Source organism: Babylonia areolata, chromosome 33, assembly GCF_041734735.1.
Source record: "Babylonia areolata isolate BAREFJ2019XMU chromosome 33, ASM4173473v1, whole genome shotgun sequence".
Taxonomy (NCBI): Eukaryota; Metazoa; Mollusca; class Gastropoda; order Neogastropoda; family Buccinidae; genus Babylonia; species Babylonia areolata.
Window position 1 is genome coordinate 20,033,661 of NC_134908.1, and position 22,336 is coordinate 20,055,996.

The 22,336-nt window shown below is 42.8% G+C and overlaps 1 protein-coding gene and 1 long non-coding RNA gene across 2 annotated transcripts; both read left to right on the plus strand.

Annotated features, from left to right (window-relative positions):
• The first annotated feature begins 11,261 nt into the window (after window positions 1-11,261).
• LOC143277151 (UDP-glucuronosyltransferase 2A3-like) lies at window positions 11,262-13,694 on the plus strand. Its single transcript, XM_076581910.1, has 2 exons — window positions 11,262-11,425; window positions 11,872-13,694. Exon 2 carries the CDS (start codon window positions 11,887-11,889, stop codon window positions 13,429-13,431), a length of 1,545 nt encoding a protein of 514 aa, XP_076438025.1. The 5' UTR covers window positions 11,262-11,425; window positions 11,872-11,886; the 3' UTR covers window positions 13,432-13,694.
• A 5,158-nt stretch (window positions 13,695-18,852) lies between these two features.
• On the plus strand, window positions 18,853-22,159 carry LOC143276774 (uncharacterized). The gene is made up of 3 exons (XR_013053633.1): window positions 18,853-18,929; window positions 20,839-21,016; window positions 21,867-22,159. It is a non-coding gene; the product is annotated as an uncharacterized LOC143276774 (long non-coding RNA).
• The last annotated feature ends 177 nt before the right edge of the window (window positions 22,160-22,336 follow it).

Here is a 22,336-nt window from a genome sequence, read left to right on the forward strand (position 1 = left end):
AGGGGTTTGTGTAGAGGAGAAGAGAGGACTGGCCGTACTGAGTGAGATAACTTGGATCTCCAGATGCCGTCCAGTGCTGGCTGACCAAAGTCATGCAGAACAACAGGATAATGGAGGGAAAACAAGTGCAGGTAACAGGTAAATAACTCTTCCAAAACAGTTTCAGTTTCAGTAGCTCAAGGAGGCGTCACTGCGTTCAGACAAATCCATATACGCTACACCACATCTGCCAAGCAGATGCCTGACTAGCAGCGTAACCCAACGCGCTTAGTCAGGCCTTGAGAAAAGAAAAAAAAAGGTGAATAAATAATAGATACGCTTACATACATAAATAAATAAATAATAATTATGATATAAAAAAAAATTCCAAAACAGCAGTCACGGACCCAAAGAGACAGTCGTGGATTCCAGCTGTTGAAGGACTTTTCACAGACAGTGTTCCGTCTGGACCAGCAGGAAGGCACAGAGGATTGACACCGGTGATTTCACTGCTGTCCCACGTTTAACCTGCACTGGTCAAGTCACTGTGAAGTGATGTTCCGTATACTGCTTGATCTGGACTGTTCGGCTGATAGATTTACCCCACACAGACTTGCAAACACACTCCCTGATGGAGATTTCGATTTTGTGATACTTTGTCATCAGTTACAGCATTTTTTGTAAACGGGTATTTCTTATACATGAAAGGAAAAATGGTAACGCGGGACTTAGATATCTGTGAAAAGACCTGCCTTCTCTCTCTCTCTCTCTCTCTCTCTGTCTATCTACTATCTCTCTCTCTCTCTCTGTCTACTATCTATCTGTGTGTGTGTGTGTGTGTGTGTGTGTGTGTGTGTGTGTGTGTGTGTGAACTCGATTGTATTTTCTACAGATGAGACAGAACGGTATTAACTGTCAAGCACGCTGAAATATTTCTCTGAGTTTTCGATGGAAACTGCACTTTGGTTTCCTGTTGCAGACGACGTGCTGTGTCATCTAACAGAAGGTAAAACATATACCAGAAGGTAAAACATCAACCAGAGGGCCTGAAACATCTTCCAGAAGGTAAAAAAAAAAAAAAAAAAAAAAAAAAAAAATCTACCAGAGGGCAAAACATCTTCCAGAAGGTAAAAAACCTACCAGAAGATAAAACCTCAAATTTATAAAAGAGCGGGGTTCTGAATCATTCGAGACGTGCAGGGTTCGTCAGTGTTTGACTTCATGTCGGTGTATTGATCACTGATAGTTGCCGAGGATCTACCACTCTTCCAACTGGTATCGCTGTACGGGTTCACTTCATGTCGGTGTATTGATCACTGATAGTTGCCGAGGATCTACCACTCTTCCAACTGGTATCACTGTATGGGTTCACTTCATGTCGATCTATTGATCACTGATAGTTGCCGAGGATCTACCACTCTTCCAACTGGTATCACTGTATAGGTTCACTTCATGTCGGTGTATTGATCACTGATAGTTGCTGAGGATCTACCACTCTTCCAACTGGTATCACTGTATAGGTTCACTTCATGTCGGTGTATTGATCACTGATAGTTGCTGAGGATCTACCACTCTTCCAACTGGTATCACTATACGGGTTCACTTCATGTCGGTGTATTGATCACTGATAGTTGCTGAGGATCTACCACTCTTCCAACTGGTATCGCTGTACGGGTTCACTTCATGTCGGTGTATTGATCACTGATAGTTGCTGAGGATCTACCACTCTTCCAACTGGTATCACTATACGGGTTCACTTCATGTCGGTGTATTGATCACTGATAGTTGCTGAGGATCTACCACTATTCCAACTGGTATCACTATACGGGTTCACTTCATGTCGGTGTATTGATCACTGATAGTTGCTGAGGATCTACCACTCTTCCAACTGGTATCGCTGTATAGGTTCACTTCATGTCGGTGTATTGATCACTGATAGTTGCTGAGGATCTACCACTCTTCCAACTGGTATCACTTTACGGGTTCACTTCATGTCGGTGTATTGATCACTGATAGTTGCTGAGGATCTACCACTCTTCCAACTGGTATCGCTGTACGGGTTCACTTCATGTCGGTGTATTGATCACTGATAGTTGCTGAGGATCTACCACTCTTCCAACTGGTATCACTTTACGTGGTATCTTTGCTCTACTCCCTGCCCCCAGATAGCTAGGCGATGGAGAAATATGTGAGTTCTTCTTCTTCTTCTTCTGCGTTCCCCGTGATCATGGTCTCAGACTTGCAGTCCTATGCTGGAAATGAAGGTGGTGGTCTTGATGAGGTCTTCTTTGGTGCCCCAGAGCTTTTCTGCCAGTGTGGCTCCATAGGGCCACTGCTGCGTCCGTGCATCTTGATACAGGGGCCAGGACTGCAGGATGTGAGTATATTCTCTATAAGACTTTTGCAAACAGTTCAAGTACACTTTCAGTTGGTGAACATTAAATCAGAGTTGCAGCTTTCTGAATGGATACAGCCTTTCTTGAAATTTTACATAATATATGGAAAGCGATGCATGAGAAGAAAGCTTAATCATCTACATTTTAATGCACAATCTAAATTCCACAGCAACTATATTGATTTATAAAAAACGAAGGTATGTTTCAACTGAGTGGATTTCGAAAATCGTGCCAAAATTCATTCACATGTTAATTTAAAAGAGTTACGGAATTTCTGACCTAATGATGTCATTACAGTTAGGAAGTATGATATTTCTGAAGTCCAATAACATAAAAACTATAATCTCATCTATTAGGAAGTGTTTATAATTTAACAAATTGATAAAATAAAATAAAAAATCATACGGCTCCATGTAAAGGGAGATAACTTGTGACCAATTTCCTCAGTAACCTTGGGCGAGTCACAAAGGTCGTCTGCTAAGCTGGCCCAGTGACGACTGCGGCCAACCCGGCTACAGCTATATATACGGTCACTATGCATAGAATACACAGCTGGTAGGGAGTCGACTATTTTGTAAAGAAAAGGAAATCTTCTTGTTTGTTATACTGGCCAGCAACAGTCTCTCTGAAACCACTGACATATGTATGTATATGTATGTATATATTTACATATTATAGGTATATATATCTATATATATATATATATATAAATGTGTGTGTGTGTGTGTGTGTGTGTGTGTGTGTGTGTGTATTCATGTATGTATCTATATTGATATATCTCTCGGCCGTCTCTTTGTGTGTGTGTATGTGTGTGTGTGTGTGTGTGTGTGTGTGTCTGTGTGTGCGTGTGTGTGTGTGCGTGCGTGCGTGCGCGCGCGCGTGTGTGTGTGAGACATTTTCGATTCTGAAGTCAATAAATGGGAAACAGAGAGAGAGAGAGAGAGAGAGATCGAGCATGTATCAGTTTCATGTTACTTCTAAAATCGTAACTTACTTGTTTAAAAATATTGTTTATGTTCTGACACTTAGTATTTTCTCTATGATCGTCAATAGGAATATGTGTTTGGAGACACAAACATTCCAATGTGAGGAGTTGATAAAATTGTTTTGTCTTGTCTTCGGTTGCCTTGGCTTGCTCAGTGTTCTAATGGGTATTCACAGGAACAGTGTCTGGGTTTGTTCCAATGTACCTTTTATTTACCTGTGTGCTAGCTGAATTGGTAGCGTAAGCAGCACTGACTTGAAGTTGTGTACCTTGTGAATGGAGAGAGTTACCACTCTTTACTATTTATTGATCATACAGCTCTCACACACATGTACAAGCACATAGTTATTCATGCACGCACACCAGAAAGAAAAGAACAACTATACCAAAGCACGCCCAGAGCCTGTACCTTAAATATGTTAAATACGTCATCCCCATGAACATGTTAAATACGTCATCCCCATCAGTTTTTACATCAGCACATGGTCCAGAACATAACCACAAGCTACGATGCACACAGTGTCAGCTTCAAGTCTGACCAGAGCGGGCAGTGTACACGTCTTGTCCGTGTGGATCTCGGTTCTGTGTGGATTGGCACATTGCCTTCTGTTTGTGGGCGCTGACATAACCACACATCGGTGGAGTGTGAAAAACATACACATGAACACCCCTGCTGGTCCACTGAACATCAGTGACATGTGTCCAGGTGTAGAGTACATCCTAAACCAAAACAACACAAACATCACAGTGCTTCAGGTCAATGCGTCAGGGTGTAATAACTTAACACGACACACAGCACATCAAGGAATGGTGTATGGTATGTGTGGTGGTTTCAACACTTTCTGTAAACTGCATGTCAAGGCACCACAAGGTATGTATGTACGTGCTCTTGTAGAGAGGCTGCAGTACTGGTGTGATTTTAAGCACCGACAAACTACAGTGGTCATGGGATATGGTATTTGGTATTGTTTGTTATGTAATTTTCATACTCTTGAGCACGTGTTTGTTGTGTCGTGTGCAAACAGCATGGTGACAGTCAACGTAAACAGTCCTATGGCAAAAATTTCTTTTGAAACAATTAACAGTCACGAGTTAATTGTTCAGTCTGTGCAAGAATATTGTGGATATATAGTAACACCATACATCGGCGATTTTTTATATAAAGTGGGTCTTAGAGTACAATGGAGAGTACCCTCTGGATGGATCATGATGAGTTATCGAGAAATATCAGGATATGAACCCTGTTTATCTGAGAAACCATACTGGATACAATTGTATTCAAACCCAAACAGTGCTCACCGAAGAGTTGAACGAATGTGTAGTCTTGATTATCCATCAGCTAAGGTCATTTACGCATCATTCCTAACGATCCAGCTTTACTATGACTTGAACGTTCATCGAGGCCTGAAAATATTTGTGTCTGCCTTGTCTGTGAATGATCAACCCATAGAGTTGACAAACGGCCTTTTTAACTGTTCTGTAAATTACTACTCTGATTTTCAACGTCATCTGGATTGTAATCTGGTGACAGAGTGTGAAGATGGACGGGATGAAACAGAACACTGCCCCTTCAGCAGTCCTGACTGCCAGGGGTTGGTGGCTTCACGAAACAAGTGTTTCAAGTTAGTCATGCTGGACACGTGGATTCTCGCTCCACTTTCCGATTATGAGTGTTTGAAAATAGGTGGAAGATTAGCGTCAGTAAAAACAAGAACGGAACAGATGGATTTTCAGCATCTCTTTAAACCTTTTCTTCGTTTTGATACAGGTATAGGTTTGTGGAGTGGTTGGAACGATGTGCCGTATCGATATAGCAAGTTTCGTAAATGGTCTGACAACACCTTGGTGTACAGCATGACTCACTTCAAGATAAGAACTCCATACCTGCCTTCAAGGCTTATTCATGTTGCAGTGCTTCATAGCATGGTCTTAACTTCTGCCGTTTATGTGGACTACATGTTGATAATTTGTGAATTGACATTACAATCAAATGATGCCTCTTCTTCACGAGTGGCACTGGCTCATTTTCGTTCGCTAAAAGCAATCTTTACATATACAAAACAATCTATATCAGTTTGTTCACACAATCACATTACACATATGTTTTTGTCACAAGATTCCTGGAGTCTTTGTATGAAAACATCGTATACAACATTTTGCACATCCATGAACATGACTGATGCAGAGCATACTGACATGTTTGTACTTGGAAGGAAAATGACACACACGTACACCATGTTTAGATGTGATGATGGCATCACAACTGTGCATCACACTATGGTGTGTGACTTCAGACAGGACTGTCCTGATAATGGTGATGAGTCATTTTGTGAACACAGTTTTTGCACTGGGTATTTCTGTTCTAACAGTCAATGCGTATCACTCAGTCAACGTTGTAACCAATACTCAGATTGTCTTGACGATTCTGATGAGTTTGAGTGTCCTGATGACAGCAGCTACCTGGCTGATGTCAAAGAGGAAGACATGAAGCAACAGTTTTATGTGAATCTGGATGGGACAGGTTACTTCTCTCAACAGGTAATGACAGCTGACGACTCTTGTCCTCACAGTCATTATCGCTGCACAGTTGAGTGGTTGTATTGTCTCCCTGTCTACACCCGGTGTAATGGTTTTTCTGACTGTGTATATGGTGAAGACGAACAAGACTGTGAGACAGCAACGTGTCCTGGTTTCTACCAGTGTCGAGGTTCCAGAGTCTGTGTGCATGGTGATCACCTGTGTGATGGCTGGGGTCAGTGTCCACAGCGGGATGACGAACTGTTGTGTGACAGGACCTGTCCCGAAGGTTGTCTGTGTCAAGGTCATGTTTTCCTGTGTAACAAACCATTTCCTCCAGACCAACATCTTCAGTTACGATACGTAGACGCAACATCTTCAAACATGTCTCTAGATTATTTCAATAAAAACACGTATCTTGTTCATTTGACGCTGTCCCAGTGCTCCCTTCATAATATTTCACATATCAAACTTGCAAACCTGAAATATTTTAATCTTGCCAATAACTACCTAAGAACACTCGATGTGACAGCTTTTCTTGAGCTGTCGAATTTAAGAGTTTTACACATACAAAACAACCCTCTTAGCACGATGAATAGTGAAGCAAAGAGGCACGTTCATTATGCTCTGACTCGAGTGGATGTATCGAAAACTGATCTCAATATCCTTCACAATAATTTATCCACATATTTGCCTTTCTTGCAGTTTTTGAACATGTCACACTGTACTGTAGATACTATTGAAGCGGTAGGTTTTAAGGTTATGCCATACCTCAAAACGCTGGATCTAAGAGGAAATAGAGTTACTGATTTCCCCTTAGATCTGTTTTCAAAATGTGTTCAACTAGATCGCATCTTTTCATCCAACTACAGACTTTGCTGTTTGACTTTATTACCCAAGCACTCCAGTGAAATTAACTGTTTTGCACCACACAATGTACTCCCTTCGTGTACTGCACTGCTACCAACTGAACTGTACAGGATTTTCTTTTGGTTGATTGGCGTTTCTGCCATGATGGGCAATTTGGCGTGTTTGATGACTTCACGTGCTGTGAAAAAAGCGACTGGAAGCAGTATCACCAAGACTATTTCCCACTTGCAACTCGCCGACATGTGTATGGGATGTCACGTCAGCATTATCGTGATAGCAGACACTATATTTCACGGAAAATACATCCACATTGAAAAAGCATGGACTGGTGATACAATCTGCAAGCTGGCTGGTTTTCTTTTCTTTCTGTCTAGTACAGTGTCAGAATTGATGATATGGTTTATCACTTTGCATCACATCAGTGTACTTTGTTTCCCCAACAGTGGAAGGAGATTCAGTAAACGTTTACCTGAAACAGGCTGTGTGTGGATTGTTGGGATTCTGTTGGCAATGATTCCATTTCTTCCTGGACTATCCCACTGGGGTCTCCAGGGTCAGTCAGGTCTCTGTCGTCTGGTTTCATTTGATCGTTATCATTCTAAACACAACTGTAGATGGTTCACCGTTATTGTGGCAGTCAACTTTATTTTCTGTGTGATGATTATAGCTGGTCAAGCTGTCATCTTCAGGCGAACACCAAAGTACAGAATAACCCTCAGTCCCTCACAGAGACCCGTTTATACTTCAGTGCACGTGATGGGAAAAGTGGCTGTCACAGATGCTGTTTGCTGGCTGGCGTTCGGACTGGTGACGATGATGAATTCACATGGTGTTGCTGGTTTCGATCAGATCTATGGCACCATGGTTGTGTTCATGTTGCCTTTCAACTCTGCTCTCAAACCACTTCTATACATGTGGGCCGCGAACACACAATGGCGACGTCAGAAGCAAGAAAAGAAATTAATCCAGGTGTTAAAAGCTCGGCTTGTGCAGACAGGAAATAAAAAATGATTAATGCAAATAGACCCATACGTGAGTATCAAGACAGAGACAGAGAGACCCATACGTGAGTATCAAGACAGAGACGGGGGGGGGGGGGGGCGGGGAGGGGGGGGGGGGGGAGAAGGAGGAGAGAAAGAGGAGTTTCAGTTTCTCAAGGTGTCACTGCGTTCGGACAAATCCATACATGCCACTCCACATCTGCTCAGCAGATGCCTGACCAGCAGCAAAACCCAACGCGCTTAGTCAGGCCTTGAGTGCATACATACATATTTGTGTACACCTACCTGTCAGCGGGGATTTCTTCAACACAATTTTGTCAGAGGACAACACTCTTGTTGCTACGAGTTCTGTTCGGTGCGCTAATTAAGTGTGTGCTGCACACGGGACCTCGATTTATCGTCTCATCCGAACGACTAGACGCTCAGTTTGATTTTCCAGTCAACCTTGGGAGAAAGAGCGAGAGCGGGAATCGAACCCAGTCCCTCACGGACTCTGTACTGGCAGATGAACGTCTTAACCAGTAGGAGGAGGAGGAGGAGAAGGAGGGGGAGGAAAGGGAGAAGAGGAAGAAGAACCCTGAAACACGAGATATGGATCTGGCAGCAAAGATCAGAGGCCAGCCCAAGATGTTGCACAACTTCAACCAACTTTACTCACTATCCTCTATTTCTGCTGAAGGCTTTGTGCAGCTGAACTTTAACCCCTTAACTGCTGCTGTTGAGGACGCTCCACAGTGTTGGGCTGACTGTTGCCTGACTGAAAAAACAACAACAAAAAACAACAACAACAAACAAACAACAACAAAAATACAAGAGAGGCAAGGCCTTCAAGACTCACTTGTGATATATATACTTAATTGAACAAAGGATTTTTTTTTATTTTTTTAAGAAGCAGTCATCCTGTCAAGCAGCGTTGTTAGACGTCACTAATCTTTGACGTACAAAGTATGACGGGTTTTTTTTCCATGACCTAATTCTGAATCACATCACATTGTGTACAATCTGCTATTTCCCGAAAAAATACAACTTGGGAGAATATGCATTGTGAAAGGTCTTCACACTGAGTGTGACACACAAAAGTCTTTCTGTTTTAGATGAGAAAGATCAGTTTAAAAACAAATCAATGCTCATGCTTCAAAACATGATTAATCTCCCCTTCAATTAGCTGCCCCAAAGAGATTTATTCATCAATGTAACTTTCAGACTAACCGAAAGAAGATTCTATTTGAACAAAAATTAATAAAAGCGACTGCTGTTGATCATTGTTTCAGTATATCAAATCAAAGTGTCAAGTTTTATGAATAGAAATAAAAAATGTAACAGTAAATCTATTGTGCAAATAATTTGGCTTCTTTTTTTTTTAAACTTATTTTTTGTGTGCCCATCCCAAAGCTGCATTGTCATGAAAACAGTATGAGTGGAAAAAAAAGTGTTTCCCATTATTTCCCATTAGTGTGCTAAGTTTTATGTTAAACGTTAAAGTGTTTTCAGAGAAAATGACATGTTAACGTTTTACCACACAAACAACCTACACAGAGAGAGACAACCGTAGCTGGATTTTAACATAGACTCACTTTGTTTACACAAGTGAGTCAAACATTGAGGTTTCAAGTCAGGGCGTGAGTCACCATTCTGTATCTGGAGTCATCTCTCTTGGATTCTTGCATTCCTTGTGTTCATCAAAGTTTATTACACAATACGAAAAGCAGTTCTTGCACTCTGGATTAATTGATGCCATACTGATCTGTGTTCAGCAGTCAATAGGTTAAAGAGTACTCTGAGGGGAACAAATATATATTGGTGAAATATAATGGCGGATGTCATGATCCAGTAATGTATGGTGACAAATACAAGCGGGGAACGGAAAAGACAACAGAAGTATTGATTGCAGTTTTTACAAGGGTTGCTCTAAAAGTTGTTCAAGTAGACCCGCACTGGCTGTCAGAAACTTTCTTTTGTTGTTCTGAAACATTGGCATTCGCGATACTGGTTTGATTTATTAATAAGAGAGGTTTTGTTGGCTTCTCTTTGTGTGGGGCACTGTGTTGTAATTACTTGTTGAGAGAAGAGCCTAAGGAAGAAGAAAGAGATTCAACATGAAACATATGAAATTGTTGTTAATGAGTTATAGTCCAGCCAGCTACACGGGGCCATATAAGGACTGCCCAACTCAATCAAAATTCAACTGCATTCAACAGAAAACCCTGTCACTGTGAGATTTTTATTATTTTTTTTTTTTTAAGAAGAAAAAACCTGCACAACATTGTTCATGACGTATTATCTCAACCATTACGCTCAAGTGAAATAAGACTTGTCCATGCTGAGGACGTCATGTCAGCCTTTCCGCCGCTTCATTTATCATCCCCAGATCACAAAAAATCATAAAGAAATGATGGGGGAAAAATACTTCAAAGCCGCATAAAAAATACAAAAGGACATATGGACAGCTATTGACCATCCCAGTGTTTACAATGTCACTCCCTAATCGCCAGAGCAAAAGAGCACAGACAGTATATCATAGACAGCAGAAAAGAGTAATATATATCTTATTTAAAAAATAAAAATTAAAAAAATGAAAGAAATTAAAAGTGTCAAAGAAAGGGGGATGGACTGGGAAGGTAGAAAAAGGAGACAACGGTGAAAGAAGAGAAAAAAAAAATGGCAGAAATAGAGCAACAGAAAAGACTGAGGAAATTACCAGCACAGAATTTCCAGAATGCGGGGATGCTGTTCATATACTTAAGACCCCTGAATTCCCCATGGAGAGAATTCAACACGAAAACATTTGAAATTGTTGCTAATAAAGAAATAGCGAGGAAACAGACCAAAACAGCTTAAGTTTGACTGGGTTTTGGAAATGGGTATTCATTCTTCTTCTTCTGCGTTCATGGGCTGCAACTCCCACATTCACTCGTATATACGCGACTGGGCTTTTACGTGTATGACCGTTTTTACTCCGCCATGTAGGCAGCCATACTCCGCTTTCGGGGCGTGCATGCTGGGTATGTTCTTGTTTCCATAACCCACCGAACGCTGACATGGATTACAGGATCTTTAACGTGCGCATTTGATCTTCTGCATGTGTATACACACGAAGCGGATTCAGGCACTGGCAGGTCTGCACACATGTTGACCTGGGAGATCGGAAAAATCTCCACCCTTTACCCACCAGGCGCCGTCACCGTGATTCGAACCCGGGACCCTCAGATTGAAAGTCCAACGCTTTAACCATTCGGCTGTTGCGCCCGTCAGGTATTCATTCAATATCAGAACGAGGTCGAAGGAGACAGACTGTAAAATGTGTGTGGTGAGAGCCGGCTTCGAACTGGGGCTGTATATGAACCGTTCGCAATAACACACTGTTCGGAATTAAGCCGAACTTCCCCCATACGGTCACTGACTCGGAAAGAAAGACGATCAGTCACTGCATAAGCTTGGTCATGCACCTACTGCGCACAACCCAATTTCATTATGACAACAACAACAAAAAAGCCAGCTCGCGTCATTCTATTTTTATCCGCATTTATGTTGCCGCCACTGTCATATCAGGTTTCCTGTGCGGTATCTCCTCAGTCAAGCACGCATAGCTCAGTTCGGCTAAAAGCGTAAGGGATGCAACAAGTCTGAGTGGAAAAGTGCATGGCAGGCTGTTCTCTGAAGCCAGTGGATTTGTATTTGTTTGTATTTGTATTTCTTTTTATCACAACAGATTTCTCTGTGTGAAATTCGGGCTGCTCTCCCCAGGGAGAGCGCGTCGCTACACTACAGCGCCACCCATTTTTTGGTATTTTTTCCTGCATGCAGTTTTATTTGTTTTTTCCTATCGAAGTGGATTTTTCTACAAAATTTTGCCAGATCCAACCCTTTTCTTGCTGTGGGTTCTTTTACGTGTGCTAAGTGCATGCTGCACACGGGACCTCAGTTTATCGTCTCATCCGAATGACTTGTCTCCAGACTACCACTCAAAGTCTAGTGGAGGGGGAGAAGATATCGGTGGCTGAGCCGTGATTCGAACCAGCGCACTCAGATTCTCTCGCTTCCTAGGCGGACGCGTTACCTCTAGGCCATCACTCCACACACACACACACACACACACATATATATATATATATTCGCATATAAGCTGCACCAAACCATCATGGAGAAGAAGTGGTGGACAGTTTGGATCGTCACATTGCTGATGCCGATGCTTCCACTCCACGACCTGCTACTGGAAGCCAAACGTGTGGTGTTCATACCCGCCCCCGTCGGCACAAGCCATTCCATAGATCACGTCAAGATTGCTCGAACCCTCCAAACACAGGGTCACGAAGTGTGGGTGGTCGTGGTGGACTATGTACTGGAACGGGGAGTTCTGGACACTTCCAACATCACCACCATTCCTTGCAAAATGAGCGAGAACCATGAAGCGGTTGCAGTCAAAACTGTGGTAGATGGGTACTTTGCAGGGAAAACTAATGACGAAAATATGCGGAGCGTGCTTCCGTTGATCTTGAAAATGTGTGATGAAATGTTGTGGAATCGGGAGCTGGAAGAGATGATTCGTGATATTCAACCGGATCTGATAGTGCTTGACAGTGTGCCTCTTTCCTACACTCTGGCGGTTCTCCCTTACAAGTTTCAAGTCCCCTTTGCAATGCTGGGAACGGTGTATGATGCTCACGCCATGAGAATGCCAATCTCGTCCGCTGTGAACCCTTTGCAAATCGGGTTTGCGTCATCTGACAACATGACCTTCTTTGAGCGAGTGGGGAACATGTTCATACACGTAATACTGCATGTATTTAACCCCTTCATGCCCAGAGGTGTGGCGTCTACCCACGCCCCTGAGATGCCCTACATATCCAACAGTGACTTGCTGGCTCGGGCTGAGGTGTGGCTGGTGGAGATGGACCACATCCTGGACTACCCCAGACCCACGCTTCCCAACGTCAAGCTGATCGGAGGCACGGTGATAGAGCACGCCAAGCCTCTGCCCCCTGAGCTCCAGGCCTTCATGGGCAGCGCCACACGCGGGGTGGTCGTCGTCACCTTTGGCAGCTCTGTTCTGGGTGTCCCTAAACACATCAGTGACAAACTGTTTCACATCTTTCAAAAGCTGCCCTACAAAGTGGTGTTTCGATCCAACCTGACCTCCCCACACCCGGCCAAAGTGGTGACCATGAAGTGGCTGCCTCAGAACGACTTGCTGGGTCATCCTAACACCAAAGTGTTCGTCAGTCACTGTGGTAATAACGGTCAGTACGAGGCTCTCTTCCACGCAGTCCCTCTCCTCTGCACCCCCATCTTCGCTGAGCAGCACTACAACAGTGAGCGAATCTTGAGAAAGGGCTTCGGGGAAGTGGTGGACCTCCGCACCGTCAGCCAGGAAGAACTGCTGAACCGCATCCTGACAGTGGCACAGGAGCCTGGCTACAAGCAGGCCATTTCCAAAGCGTCCACCCTGTTCCGTCAGCAGTATGGGATGCCCATGCAGGAAGCCGCCAAATGGCTGGATCACGTGATGCAGTATGGCGGCGAGTACATGCGTTATGCAGGACAGAAAATGCCGCTGTACCGGTTCCTCGCGTTGGATGTCTTTGCCTTCGTGTTTGGTCTGTGTGCGCTGTCGTGTGCGCTGATTTGCTGCAGCGTGAAAATGGTGTGCTGGTGCCGTGTGAGAGGTAAAACCAAAACTGACTGAACGGGTTAACCTCATTTTGATGAAAACTTTTGATTTCCCCATCCCTTTCAGAAGTCTGGCCTTAAAACCCACCTCTTCACAAGATAGCTTCCCTCCCCTGCCTCTTCCTTGTCTTCAGTTTCTTCAGTTTTTGAGTTATGCATGCGTGTGAATGACTAGTGTGAAAGCGCTTAGATTTGTCTCTGCACAAGATTCAGCGCTATATAAATACTATCATTATTATTATTATCATTATAAGTGGTTTGGATTTCCGTTGGTTACAGATTCTGCATTATTCTCTGCGGGTTTTATGACTGCCACCGTTCTTGTGATTATTTCACGCTTCTTGATTATTTTGCGTTGATGTCCTTTATATATATATATATATGTGTGTGTGTGTGTGTGTGTGTGTGTGTGTGTGTGTGTGTGTGTAAAAGTTGCAAAAGTTCAAAAGTTAGATCTTTGAAAAAGATGTTTGAAAACTATAAATATTAGTATTTATTGGTTGCTTGTTTTGTCTTTGTTTTCGCGTGGTTACTTCTTACTTTTTCTTCAGCTGAACGTCTTTGCATATACAACAGCCCAGTTTGTTGTTTGTTTTTTAACTCTGTTACTGTGACACGTGAATGGATGGCTTAAAATGTTTTCATGAAATGCGGCCAGATCATCAGTAAAAACCTTTTTTTCGGGGTGGAGGGGGAGGTTGCTTTTCAGATTTATTATAACAAACTCTCGATTGTATAAAATTCGACTGCTGAGGTTACAATCATTACTCAGGCAGTGTTAATTCCCACCATTCCTCCCATTCTGAATTACAGCAAGACACATAAGGTCTTCATATTTCAGTTCATAGCTCAGTCTTGATATAATTGTTAGAAAATCTGATTTTCTAAAGGTTAAGGATGTGCGCAGTTATATACATCATAATCAAGATTTGCTGCACGTGAGCATGTATTAACGCACACACATTTGAGAGTCCAGGATTCGAATCCGCATACGTACATAGGGTGAACTGTTTACTGTGTGCTGCTTTATGTGTGTGTTGCTTGTGTTAAGTAGGGTGAAGTGCTTAGTGTGTGTGCTGTAGTGTAAAGTAAAAGTAAACACTCTATAAAAACCACTGCATGTGGCCCTGCTGTTGGTGTGAGGAGAGAGAGTGGGTGAGTGAGTGTACTGACGCAATCATCAATCACTGAATCCAATAGTCCCCTTTCTGTTCCCCTTTTTGCACGTCGACCAAATTTTAGTGCCCCAGTAAAGTTTCAACCCCAGTAAGTCGACACCTACATTACGTTCAAGGTAAAAACCGCGGTGAATGTCAGTCAGTGAAAATTTGCCGTGCGGCGTCAGACCCGATGTAACGTCCCAAATCCCCGCCACTCTCTTCCGTTGGTCCCAAATTGTCACCGGGGTGGATGTATCAACGCCCTTAATCGTCCCCCCCGGGAACTAGTCGGGTCCTAAGCTGTCCCAGAAAGCTACCCCCCCCCCCTCCCAAACCCCCCCAAACCCCCCTGGGGGAACACAGACTTGGGGCAACTTTGACCTTATGGTGATACCGTGCGCATAGGCATATTTAGCCGCTGCCTTGCGCATAATCACTTGTTATATCGCGCATGCGCTCTGAGAGCTCGAGCTTGACTCGACCACCAAAATGTCCAAACAGAAGACTATAACAGAAGACAAAAGTCATTTTATATGTGCTTAGCTTCTTTATTGTGCGGAGCAGATCACGCCAGAGACCTGATTGAAAGTGGTAATGTTCAACTTGAGAATACTAAACTCAGGGGGGCTGTTTAGACGAAAAACAAAGGGTGTTTTAGGCTCACCTCGATGCGCTGAGTTGAATGGAACCCTCAGCTAAGCTCTAGGACCACTCCTTTCACATGAAACTGCGACAAATACACAGTAAGCCGAGTACTCCTTCCCCACCTGCACGCCATTTTGACTGCAATGAAAACACACAGAGATTGATGACGCGACCACCCGCGTGATCAGCAGTCAAAATGGCTTGTAGGTGGTTGCTCTGGCTGTGATCGGCTGAGCTTACTGTGTATAAAATTGTCGCAGTTTCATGGGAAAGTAGTGGTCGTACAGCTTAGCTGAGGGTTCCATTCAACTTAGCGCATCGAGGTGAGCCTGAGACACCCTTTGTTTTTCGTCTAAACAGCCCCCCTGAGTTTAGTATTCTAAAGTTGAACATTATTGAAAGTAAATGTGAACTAGCGGGAAGAAAGACCTGGGGGAACATAAGGATGACCCGTTCGAACCCGTACCGCACAGCGCAGTGAACCAGGAGATATTAAAAGAAAGACATCAGTTTCAGTTTCAGTTTCAGTAGCTCAAGGAGGCGTCACTGCGTTCGGACAAATCCATATACGCTACACCACATCTGCCAAGCAGATGCCTGACCAGCAGCGTAACCCAACGCACTTAGTCAGGCCTTGAGGGGGAAAAAAAAAGGTGAATAAAAGATAGATAAGCTTACACAAATAAATAAATAAATAAATAATAACTATAATGTAAAAAAAAAAAAAAAAAAAAGCAAATAGATGTAAAAAGACATGAGAAATTCACGTCCTTCATAATATATTAAAGCCAATAGCTCTAGTGTTTTTGATTTTACCCTTGGCAGGGTGTAATGATTTGATCTAAATCAGTGATTTAATTCACGTTAATCTCCTGATCCTGCTGACACCCTTTTTTTTTCTTTTTAAAATTTTTTTTTTTTTTTAATCCTCTTCTCACCATTTTCAACACACACACACCTCTCGTGCGGCGCGTGTGCATACATACAAACACGCGCGCACGCTAACAAGTGCAGAATAATATTTCGTGGGTTTTGTTGTTGTTTTTTTTTTTTGGGGGGGGGGGGGGATGGGAAGTGTGCTTTGGTGACGTAGCGGGGCCGGGCTGAAACAGCACGGAGAGACTGACGGGAAGTGTGCTTTGCTGACGTCAGAGGGGCCGGGCTGAAACAGCACTGACGGGGAGACTGACGGGAAGTGTGCTTTGGTGACGTCAGAGGGGCCGGGCTGAAACAGCACTGACAGGGAGACTGACGGGAAGTGTGCTTTGGTGACGTCAGAGGGGCCGGGCTGAAACAGCACGGGGAGACTGACGGGAAGTGTGCTTTGGTGACGTCAGAGGGGTCGGGCTGAAACAGCACTGACGGGGAGACTGACGTCCCAGAACTGTGACGTCACCTGGGAGACTGATGTCTAAGGATACAAACGTTCCTTCGGGGAAGGTTTCACCGGGTGAGCTACAGAAGTGGGGGGTGCGGGGGGGGACGCACTGAAATGTTACACCGGTGCTGATGAATACATTAATTTTCTTTACCGAGTGTAACAAAGACGACGAAACTGAGCACCCTGTACTGCGAAGGATAGTAAAAGCCGGGGGGTAGATTATTTACTACGGAATGTAGCCAAGAAAGAATTTCGGTCGCCACATGAGCTAAGTCACGCACCACTGACGCACAACACAGTAACAAAGATGACAAAAAATCGAGAGACGTGTGGTGATACCTTAACGAAACGGAGATTGAGAACACCGTGGCGGCCGCTTACAATTAAAAAAATAGATGTAGTTCAGGGGCTTTGAAATGAACATAAAAGGAAAGATGATCTTCGGATCCGGGGATGTGGCCTTGGGACACCAGAACATGAAGGCCTTAAAATCTGTGTGATCTCTGTTCTGTATTGTGACATATGTGATGATACGAAAGGCATGCATTATTGTTATTCATAACCACATAATATGATAAGGCATACCATAAAACAGATTAAAATTAATCAAATGAAAAAGTCAGTCTACAATAATTGTCGAAAGACTGAACACGCACAATAGCCGAGTGGTTAACTTGGCGTTGGACTTTCAATCTAAGGGTCCCGGGTTCGAATCTCGGTAATCTACAGTACGTGGTGGGGTAAATAAACAAAACAGTCATACACGTAAAATGTTAGATGTTACATGTTTGTCTGAGTGTGTACTAGATGTGTGCGTGCCTGAAACCTGATTTAATGACACAACGGGAAACGAATGATGAGCGCCAAATGGCAGCTGTCAGTCTGCTCTACCTAGGAAGAAAAAGAAGAAGAGAACAGGCACCACTGAACACCACCGAAGTGACTCAGCAGCAGTGCAGGGTCTCCTCTGGTGTGTGGCCTCCAGGCGACCTAACATCGATGGTTCCCTGTGGACTGCCGACGCTGGAACTGCGACGGACGAACCCGGGTGTGGCCGTGTATGGGGGAATCTAAATGAGCGGCGTGGGAGTAATGCCACTGAAACGGTGCAGATGATGGGGCAGCAAAAAAAAAAAAAAAAAAAAAAAAAAAAAAAAAAAAAAAGAGAGAAGACTGACTCAGACTGAAGAAGAAAAAGAGAATCAACACGAAACATTTTGAATTTTTCCTTCTTCTTCTTCTTCGTTTGTGGGCTGCAACTCCCACGTTCACTCATATGTACGCGAGTGAGCTTTTACGCGCATGACTGTTTTTATCCCGCCATGTAGGCAGCCATACTCCACTTTCGGCGGGGATGTGCATGCTGGGTATATTCTTGTTTCTATAACCCACCGAACGCTGACATGGATAACCGCCGGTCTTTAACGTGCGTACAGTTTGATCTTCTGCTTGTGTATACACACGAAGGGGGTTCAGGCACTAGCAGGTCTGCACTGCACATATTATGCTGACCTGGGAGATCCGAAAAATCTCCACCCTTCACGCACCAGGCGCCGTTACCGAGATTCGAACCTGGGACACTCAGATTGAAAGTTCAACGCTTTAAAAACTCGGCTATTGCGCCAGACAAATTCTTCCTTATAAGTTATAGACCAGTCAGTCACACAAAGCCATATCAGGACTGCCCAACATAATGAAGATTCAACTGCATTAAACACAAAACCCTGTCACATCTGAGAATTTAAAAAAAAGATCAGAAGAAAAAACTGCACAACACATTTCATGTCAAATTATCTCAACCATTCATCTCTTCTGGACAAATAAGACTAGGCTGCCAGTGTGCTGAAGACATTTATCAGCCCCAGATTACAAAAAAAAAATGTAAAGAAATCATTAAAAACAAACAAAAAACCCCAAACAAACAGTTATTGTTTGTTCTCAAATGATGTTGTTGACACTCGTCAGAATATGTATATTTCGGTCAAAAGACAGCAAGTGGGAGTATTTTGTGCGGTGGCATTTGTTTCACAGGGTTGTTTCCCCTTGTATGAATGTTGCACACAAGGTAGATTCCTTTTTTTTCCTTGTGATTTTTTTAAATTTAAAAAATTTTTTTTTTTTAAATGTAGAATAGAACTATGTAGAATATAAGTTGTTCCGGTTTTGTCATTTTGTTTCCTTTTGTTATTGGCAACATCCACAAAGTTTACAGTGTAGCATGTGTTTTTCGTATGGAGCTCAGTCTCTTGCACTGATGCCCACGGAGGTTTTGATATTATTTTAAGTCCGTGGTGATACCCCAGAAACACTGAGTCACTCGCATTTAGGGTAGGTATGCCTAATAATGCGAACGGCCCAGTCGAAGCGACCAGTTCAACGTATGTACTGTAAAGATAACATGTCGTACGATAGTCGAACGTAGTTATTTGTTTTTGAAGGCTTTCTCCGACAGGTTGCACCAGGAAAAGTTCGTCTGCTCATTCTTTTCAATGTTTTGTCGACGTTTGAAATAGCAGGGTTGCCTGAGGGAAAATGCGAACGGGCAAGTCTAATTGAGAACGATGGGTTTGGGTACATGTAGACAATTAAAGCATAAACATGTCTTGAACTCATTAGACGTAACATGTTATTGGAATATTGCACCAGACTGTTGTATTGTTGGTTTTGATCACACATGCACACAAACACACAGACACTGAGACAGACATTTAAACACATACACCCCACACCGCACTCAAACACACCCTTTTGAGAGTGCTCAGTAACTGTGCAGCATCATTCGCAAATAGACTCGTGTCAAAATATTCTATGATCAAATTGCAAATGACACTATTTTCCAGATTCCTGTCAAAACTGAGGTTCAGGTCAGTCACCATTATGCCTTCTTGAATTTCCCCAGCACTGGTAATGCGCATTCAACATATCAGATCAAATAAAAAAATTTTAACTGTGTCAAAGTTCAAGTTCTACAACTTGCTTCCCTTGATTTTAGGACTTTGAGAGCACGTTTGTAACCTTGGTCAGCAGTGGTACGCGAAGAGAAGGAAGAGTGCGGAAATAGCCAGAAATAGCTGATGCTTGACTGGTTCTTTGAAATAGATATTCATTAAGGTATTAGCAAATGGTCAAAGCAGACATTAAAATGTGAAATGCAACTGTTAAGAATGCACCGAAGTAGGGTGGTATATGAATAATTCGCAATTACACACTGTTTGCAATTACCCATACCTTCTCTTGTCACTATGTGGTATCATATCACTTCATATAATATATATATATAGATAGATAGATAGATTGTAACTTCTGCGTTCTCGGGCTGCAACTCACACGTTCACTCGTATGTACACGAGTGGGCTTTTAAGTGTACGAAAGTTTTAACCCCGCCATGTAGGCAGCCATACTCCGCTTTCTGAGGTGTATATGCTGGGTATGTTCTTCTTTCCATAACCCACCAAACGCTGACATGGATTACAGGATCTTTAACGTGCATATCTGATCTGCTTGCGTATACACACAAAGGGGGTTCAGGCACTGGCAGGTCTGCACCTATGTTGACCTGGGAGATTGGAAAAATCACCACCCTTTACCCACCAGGCGCTGTTACTGAGATTCGAACCTGGGCCCCTCAGATTGAAAGTCCAACGCTTTAACCACTCAGCTGTTGCGCCTGTCATATCGTATCAATGTCACGACTTTTAGGCCTTCTCAGCCTTTTGCATGATCATCTGGACTTTTTTTCTGACTAAATACAAGTGCTTGATTCAGTGCACAGTTACTTATGTTTTAGCTAACTTCCAATGAGAAATTTAATTGTTAAGTGTTCCTGCAGCAGATTGGTCCAAAGTTAACACCCTGTCAGAAAAAAAAAAAGAAATGTGTGAAGGAATGTTTGATTTTCTGAATGTTTTCATCAGTTTTAGCGGGGGTCTCGTAGTTTGAGTACTGTCATTCAGTAGATTCATTCTAGTATAGTTTCATTAATCATGATTAATCACCACTTTCAACGTTAGGCACAGGGACGATGATGAGGTACAAAGATGATGATGACAAGGATCAGTTCTTTATCTGTTGACATGTCACTTATTTTCTGCAGCTGTTGGATCTGTCTTATTCTTTGGATGTATTCAGCACATACAATACGATTACTGAGGTTATGGTATAAGCATAGTGTATACGTTTTGTATGGATTCAGCATTTCCTGATGTGTATACATTTCTATTATAATGTATTTTTTCAGTAACGCAGCTCTGACGCCAGACTTCTTTCTTGACCTTTGCCCTCCCTCAGCCTTGTCTGGCGGCACAGTTCGTCATGTCATTCAGGTGTACAACCTGTGACTTGACGCTCAAGTCAAGCCGGCAGTATGAGTGACACACATTCCAAAAAACTGAAGGAGATAGCTTCCAGTGGACAAGGTCTGTCAGTGTGTGGTTTAAATTAGTAACATTGAAAACACCATTTAAAAGATTAGATAGAATAAACTCCATTCTCTCTTGGTACGCTCTGCAACAGCAGGTGTACATGCAATGTTCTGTGCATGGTCTGAGATCAGAAATGGTATTGAATGTTAAAATGTGCCTGGTACTTAGATTAAAACATGTCCATAATCATAAGCATTGGTTAGCACTAATCTGAATCGTGAATATGAACAGTTTGTTTGGTTCATTTGAAAATGTCTTTTTATTCAGCTGACAGATAGCTTTTAGATACTGTTTATCTACTGTTACCTGAGAATGAAAGGTGAAAAAATGGTTTGCAATATTGAGTCTTCACATTCCAGTCTCACCTTCACCATTTCAGACAGGTTCACACACTCACAGAAACGCATGCTCGCATACACTAAAGCACGCACACACACACACACACACACACACACACACACACACACACAAAACTAGCTTCTTATTAGAATATTGCACATGTGTATAATGATGTTTATAAACCATATCTGGTTTATCAGTTGTAAAAAAAAAAACATAGCAAAAAATGAATAATAACAAACAATAGCCATTGTCATATTTCTAACAGCAATGAGCACAGTAGCCAGGTAATTTGAGTACTGGAATTCTATTTCCATCCCATTGCCTGTGGTATGTTTTCAGTCTCCCAGTTGACATCCACAAATGCAGTCCTGCTTGTGCCTTGATTGCTTTTATGAGAATATTCTTGCACATTAAATATCTTGAGTGTAATTGATATCAACATTCTATGATTGAGGGCAGAAGTTGTCATTAACAAGCCACTGATATGTTCTGTCTGTTGCAGATTACACATGTGACAGGTCTGTGACTGATGTGAGCACAGCCACCACACCCTGTGAGACAGACACTCAGAATCCATCAGCTGCTGTCATGAAGTCTGAAACAGACAGACACACAGACAGTGGTCCAGGTATTAAAGCTGAACCAGTTGATCAGGATGCAACAAGTGGTGTGTTTCACCAGTTCCAGTCTGTAGTCAAAAGAGAAGGCGATGTGAACATCAAATGTGAATCCTGTACCTGTGTTCATTTGTCTTCTTCACCAGTGACTCCATGGAATGTGAGGTATCATTTTCAGTGTGAGAAATCAGAAGATCAAGTTTGACTTCCAGACCGAATCAGTCAGCACAAACATAAACCATGATGTTGTAGAGACTGAACCTGTTACAACAAACATCAGCAGTGATGTCATCAAGACTGAACCAGTCACAGCAAACACCAGCACTGATGTCATCAAGACTGAAGCAGTCACAAC

Coding starts and splice junctions, on each gene's coding strand:
- LOC143277151 (XM_076581910.1), top strand. CDS start 11,887: ATGGAGAAGAAGTGGTGGACAGTTTGGATCGTCACATTGCTGATGCCG.